Here is a 7013-nt window from a genome sequence, read left to right on the forward strand (position 1 = left end):
GAGAGGCCCTGGAGGATGCCTGCTAGAACTCTGGCTGCACTGTGGAACTTTTCAGGAGGGGCCAGCTGAATCTAGGCTAACCACCCAAGGCAGTAGCAGCAGTATTAAAAATTCACGAGAACTTCCAGACCCACCCTCCTGCAGGACCCGCTCTTGCAGAGCTCCTCTTTCCCTCCTTAGCTCCCTGCTGCCCACCTGCACCCTGTGCCCAGGCCCCAGCTCTGTAGCCAGAGGATGGGTTGAGGCACAGGGCGGGATGTTCCAGAGGGTCAAATGCAATTTTGTAACTGTCACTCCAGGAAGATCATCGTGTGTAGGGGGGTTAAATGAGTGGGCAAAAATGAGGTTGGGGGACAAATGCTCAGAGCCTTGCCCAGCCCCTCCAGAGGATTTATCTCCAGCACAGAGAAAATAAATGATCTGGAAAGTTCTAGGCTGCCCGTGGACAGAGAAAGGGTGATGACTGGTGAGCCTGACGGTATGTCCCTGAACGGTCAGGTCCTGTTCAGTTCACATGACCAGGGAGGGTCCATGAGCCAGCCTTCCTGGGTCTGAGGAGAGCAGGCAGGAGCGGGGCCAGGGGGCCTACCTGCTGCAGACGATGGAGATGGCCACCAGGGACACCACAAACACCACCCCAGCTGCCGCTGAGCCAGCGATCAGGGGCAGCTGCTCCCGCAGCTCAGACTTGTAATCATCTAGCAGAGAGAGAGGTATTAGAAGCTTCCTGTCTGCCCTCTGCATGGGGCTGCTACTCAGCGATGCCACCAAGGACATCAGAGTGATAGACAGATAGAGTTTCTATACTTCAGAGCTGTAAGCCTGACCCAAACCAAGAGTAATCTTTAAGTCACACACACTCACAAAAGTAACCCCAAACAAATAATGTCAACAATAAAAGCAAGATAACAGTGACAGAGAACCTCACAACTAAGAGCTGATGACATTGGCCCCAGAGCAGAGGTAACTCTTTCTCCATGCACTCATGAGGAAGGCCTCTCAAAGGTCTGCCAGCCATGCTAAGGATACGTCTAACAGGGGGCATGGAAACCACTGCTGAAGTACCTTCTAAGGCACAAAGTTGCTGAGATGTAGCCAGTCAACAGATTCACTGAGCAGAGGCTTAAGAGCATCTGCAGCCACCCAGTACCACATCCAGTGCTGTGGAGAATGAAGACAGATCGAGAAACAGCCCAGAACTCTAAAGCTCACACTCAAGAAGAATAGGGTCCCGGCTTCCGCCAGTGTTAGAAACACATGGGGGAGTGGCTGCCTGTGGATCACAGAGGTGGACAGAGCTCTCTCAAACGTGGCTTTACCACGGGGAAGCTTAGTGATCTTAGACAAAGCATCTAGTCTTTGACTCTCAGATTCCTTATCTGTTAAATTTTTAAATTAAATCATGTGACACATATTTCAGTGTCTGATGTATCACAGATGCCCCAAATACAAATTCTCTTCTCCTTAATCCATACAAACCACTCGGCCCAGGGGCCTATTGTTATTATTGTGGTTCTTCTCTCACTTGGTGTCAAGGAGCCATCACAGAATTTCAGGACGGAGGCAGATGGGGGTCAAGCTATGTATGTCCTATTACAACTGGGGCTGCCAGATACAGCGAGTGAAAATATGGGATGATCAGTTACATATGAATTTCATGTAAACAACAAATAAGGTTTTAATCTAACTGTGACCCAAATATTGCATGGGAGATACTTAGACAAACATTATTTGTTATTTACCTGAAATTCACATGTAACTGACCTATATTTTATCTGCCCCCCACCCCATCATTCTGAGGTTCCCTGCTCTGCAGGTTTCTGCTCTGCAGAATCACTCAAGCCCAACTGTTAGACCCTTTTCCAGGTCCCTCCTCAGATCTACTGAATGGAAACTTCTGAGTGAACAGCAGGGTATCTGTGTGTTTACCAAGGACTCTGTGTGGTTCTTATGCGCCCAGATGTTTGGGAACCATGGTTCAACTTTATGGCTAGCGGATGAGACTTGCCAAGACAAGGATATTGTTCTAGAAGCCCCCCACTCTCTAGAAATCAATTTTAAAGAGTGAAGGTAGAGTTTCAGTTTCCCTCTGCTGAGAACTTTTTGTAACATGTAACTTATTTAAAAGTTAACTTGGCAAAAGTAAAATAAATAAAAGGAACCACAGGGAGGAGTCCATGTAAATTAAAAAATGCCTAAGCCATGTGACCTTCAGCCCTTGAAATTGATTTCTAGATGCTTCCAGAACCAATATCCTTGGGTTTAGAAGTCTCCTTTACCCACGGTGTAGAAGGATGGTTCTCAAACACTGGGGCAGAAGAACCACCCAGAATGCTTGGCAAACATGTAGATACTTGGCAAACATGTAGATACAGAGTACATACTATATCTACATATACTGTATATACTGATTTATACTGCTGTGTAAATCAGTTTTTAAAACATTAGGCAGTCAAGTCAAAGGTTAGCAGGTTGTAGCTAAGTGCAGCCCAGAACCACAGCAGCTCTGTCCCTTGTGGAGGTCACCAGTCCAAAGCATGGCCACTGACCCTGGGTGGGATCCCGCAGGTCCTCCTCGACCCAATGACCCTATTACTGACACCCTTCAGACTCACCTTTGTGCTGCAGGGAGGCGTGAAGCCTCAGTGAATATAATTATTACTGATGTGTGAACCTCAGTCATTAAGACAAATACTCTCCAATTTGGCCACTTACCAGAACTCTCTTACATCCAGCCCCTCTTGGGTTTACAAAACTTAACTGCCAAATGTAAAAGGAATAGCCTTCTTGGGAGAAATTTGTTACTTCTTGATTTGTCTAGCAGAATTGCCAAGAGACCAGTGCTCACAGCTTTTTGAATTTTGGGCTTTTAATCCTGTGTACCTCTTGATGCCAAAGTGCCCATAAATCTAGATGTGAAGTAAGGTACAAAGAGGAGAGCAGAGTCCTTAAGGAACTGAAGATGGACTGCGTTCTTTTCACACCAGCAGCATCATTAATCTGGATAAACTGGCTCACCTTTCTATCCTAACTCACCATCCTCCAAATATGAGTCCAAACTCACCTAAAATAAACTCAGAACTGACTACAAACTCTAATCCTACAGAGGCCAGACAGCTCACATTGAAGCATCCAGGTACAGACCACTGGGAAGTGATGAGCCCTGCATGGGGCGGCAAGCCTCCATCTCAAGACAAAGTCCTCACACTAGGATGCTCACCAGCATTGCCTTCTCTTACAATTTTTCAAAAGAAAACGGATATTATAATTTTTATATGAAATCACTTGATTTTTAAATCTTTCTGATGACTTTACAGAGACTGTTGGCCTAAAATAAAATGTTTTTCAAGGGCAGAGTGTTTTCTATATAATTTAAGTAATAAAGGAAAAAATTAAAGCCTTTCTATTTGAGAGGCTGGGAATAGATTGACACTTGGGAGCTACCAGGAAACAGCTCATCAGTGAATAAATATAGATACATTGTTAGTAGATAAATGAGTACATACACTATGGAAAGTAGCTAATGAAATAGACACCCATACACAAGTCTGAGGTTACAGGGAAACAGAATTTTCATAACAACTAAAAGAGGTGATCTCAGAGGAGTAGCAGAGATTGTGACAACAGGGAACCAATAAAGCCCAAAGGTGGAAGTATTTTCAGGGACAAGATTGTCTAGCCTTGGAGACAGCTTGGAAAACAGTGGCTCTTCTCTCTGGAGACACCTCAGCTGGACCTACTGGGGGTCACATGTGAAGCTGTTTTAAATATTCTGAGGCGTGTGGGACAGCCTCAGTGTGTCCCTCTGTTTTCTTCCCGGAGCCCTTAACTCATGCAGTGAAGCTGTGCACTCAGCTCCCAGCCCCGAGAGCAGAGGAGTGAAGTGGGAGTGACGGTGAAACAACTCAGAACCCAAGAAGAGCATGTCCTTTGATTTTGTGTTGGGCTCCCTGCTCTGCAGACGCAGGCGTGCATGTGGGAGCCTCTGCGCGTGCGCGGTACAAAGACCTGCGAAGGAAAACCCACTAGATGTCGAAAACCCGGCCGGGCTTCAGACAGATGCTCTGCCTAGTGAATGCAGGTCCTCCTGGGGGCAAACCTTTCTGAGGCAATTCCACCGGAATCCAGTTAGCAGCTGGCATTTCGGCTGGGACCACTGCCTCCTGGGGGCTTCTTCTCCCCCGACTGCCGGCCCTGATCCAGGTCACCCGCCTGCCCCTTACCGTCCGTCAAGGTCTGGAAGCACATCTTGCCACTGAACTTTCCGTAGCCGGCCACGGTGCGGGCGCGCACCTGGACCACGTACACCATGCCGGGCCGCAGGCCGTCAATCCGCGCGGTGTTGGTCTGGCTCCTGGCCATGGAGGAGTTGAACTCATTGTGTTCCTGCAGGAGAGCAAGGGAAAGGGGTTGGCAGCCTGCTCCTGAGCACGGGGGCCCCTCGGTTCTGGGTCCTGCAGATCTGCTGGAAGTTGTCCCGAGCCCCAGGCCATCCCTTGAAACCCCACAGACTGGGCTGGACCTAAAGAATAAGAAACAGACTCTGGACTGTGGGATGGTGATGGTCTGAAGAGAGGTCTGAGTAAATGGCTGAGCTCTCAGGGCCTGGCAAGGGGACAGTCATTTTCTACTCCTTCCCCTCCAGGGATCAGAGACAGAATAAAAAAGCACATGCAGCTTTGCAAACCCCCTCTCATCCCTGACCTCAGCAGAAGCAAATGGCCACATTTGCACCTACCTGCCTCTCTTTGCATTGCTTCTGCCGAGCCCTGGTCTTTCCTCTCCTGGTCACTCCTCACAATGGCTGTTCTAGATCGCTCCTTAAAACACCTCAAGTCCTTAGACAAACGACTTTGTGTTCACTCTGCTAAAAAGCTTGAGGCCATGCTGGACTACCTCCCACACCTGTTTCTGCTTTCATCTTGGCATGTGTCTGTCTGGGTGCCCACTGTCCGAGTTCTTCTCCATCAGCATCTAGGGAGGGCATGCCCCTTCTCCCTGGAGAACATGGCCTCTGTCCTCACCCCTCTCACTATTTAGGGGGTCAGTCCCACTCTTCTGCATCATTCTCTTCCGCACCCTCTGCCTGGCCCTCTACAGTCCCTGTCACTTGCACATAGGTATCCTCTGGTGCTCACAGACCTGCTGTGTCTTTCTTCCTTCTGACTCTCCCACCCATCATGAGTGCCTTACCGTGTCCTTGCTTGTGCTCTCTTTGCTGCCGATCTTGTGTAACATATGGTTTAGCCTGAACTTTTGTAGCTTCCGATCTTTTCTGTTCCTCTCTTCCTACCCAATCCAAAGTTCTTTTGTAAAAAAGATCTGACTCCCTAAAGCTATTATCCAGTAGACAAAACTCCTAACTCTCAGTCCAAGGGCCTTTCATAACGAAATCAACTCCAGTCTCTCACATCCCCCTGAGCTGCCACCTTGCTGCCTCTCTGGATACCATAGCCCTGGCCTCCAGACCTTTGCTTAGGTTGCTTTCCCAGTCTGAAATGCCTCTCTCCAGGGGCTCCTCTGCATTCTCTGGTTTCCGTAAGCCTACATCCCTCAAGATCTCCTCTTCCAGGAAAGTGCCCCTCACTGTTCCAGCCCAAGGACTCTCTTCACTGCTGCCCATCATCTTTCTGCCTCATCCACATGCACCAGCTCATCTCTAATCATTTCCATGTGACCACTGTGGAGATGGCAGCTGTTCAGAGTCTAGGTCTGCCCCTGTTTTGCACTGTGAGTCTTAGAATAAAATGAAGATCTTAGGTCACCAGGAAGGAGGCCCCAAGTCCCACATGCAGATCTAGGGCACTGTGACGCATTCTAGGCATAGCAGTTCAAGAGGCAGGGTGATAAATGAGGGGAAAGTTGTTGCCCAGTGTGGTCTGTGAGCCACATCTTTAGTCAAAGGACAGAAGAAATTTTGGGAGTTGAACCGGGACAAAAGAATACAGTACAGTGAGAAGAAATTGCCATCATCTTAAAATATGTAGAAATCTACTCTGCAGAGATGACCTGATATGCGATCATTCATTCATTTGGCCAGATGGTCACCATGACAACACACTACCATGTGGTGCCTGCTACCAAGGGCTGTGGGTATCAAGCCATGGTCCCTGCCTTTGGGTACACAACATCTTGGGGGGGGGGGGCTGAAAACTGCAGTGCTGAGTGAGTGACGGGGCAGAGAGCAGCTCAAGGGGTTATGAGGGTGCAGTAGAGGGCACCCCCAGCCCAGACTGATAAGGTGGTTGGGAGGGACTCAGTGAAAGGGTGTTGAAAGATGAAAGATGAAAGAAATTAGCCCCATGGATGAGTGAGAAGAGTAAGAACTGAATAGAATATCCTTTGAGAACAGAATAAAACATGCAAAGGTGAGGCTGAAAGGAGATTAGGCACCTGCAAGTGACTGGGAGTCTCTGGAGGATAAGTGGCATGGGGGTGGTGATGAGTGACTTGGAAGCAGTTGTAAAGGACTCCAGGTGAGAGGCCAGAGCAAATAGACAGCTGAAATTTACAAAAGCCCATGCTCACCCTAAGCGAAGTGATATCCACTGGCCTCTGGGCAAGATGGCCTGGGAAGAGATCACCCATACATTATTTGATCTATTTAAGAAGCAGGTGGATTCCTAACCCCACTCCACCCCCAATAAAGAATTCAGCAAAAAGAAGGCTGTGCACTCTAGAAGGGGTGCCATCTGAAACTTTCATCATTACTATCTTGACACACTGAAAACATAGTCTGAAACTACGAAAACATGATCCTTGCAAATTAGGACAAAATCCCATTGCTCCAAAATCTAGGCAGCTGCCTGACTTCTCTGGTTTTACTGTATTTGATGCAAGTGTGCATTTCTTGAAATATGTGAAACATCTCCTGGGCAGCTCTTTTCCTGAAAAATGTGTGCTGGTGTATTGGCATTTGGATGGCGAGAACCCATAATCACTTCATTGTCCACACATCCTTCAAGAAGTCCAGTGATTAAAATGAGTATCAGTCCTTGTTCTCTCAAAACCAT

The 7013-nt window shown here is 48.0% G+C and overlaps 1 protein-coding gene across 1 annotated transcript in view; it reads right to left on the reverse strand.

Moving 5' to 3' along the window:
• EPHB1 (EPH receptor B1) overlaps positions 1-7013 on the reverse strand; it is a 328791-nt gene that overhangs the window by 95442 nt on the left and 226336 nt on the right. The window contains 2 exon segments of the mRNA XM_010858306.1: positions 590-698; positions 4224-4386. Coding sequence (XP_010856608.1) covers positions 590-698; positions 4224-4386 — 272 coding nt within the window.

The sequence above is a fragment of the Bison bison genome, unplaced genomic scaffold (assembly GCF_000754665.1).
Source record: "Bison bison bison isolate TAMUID 2011002044 unplaced genomic scaffold, Bison_UMD1.0 scf7180017864384, whole genome shotgun sequence".
NCBI lineage: Eukaryota > Metazoa > Chordata > Mammalia > Artiodactyla > Bovidae > Bison > Bison bison.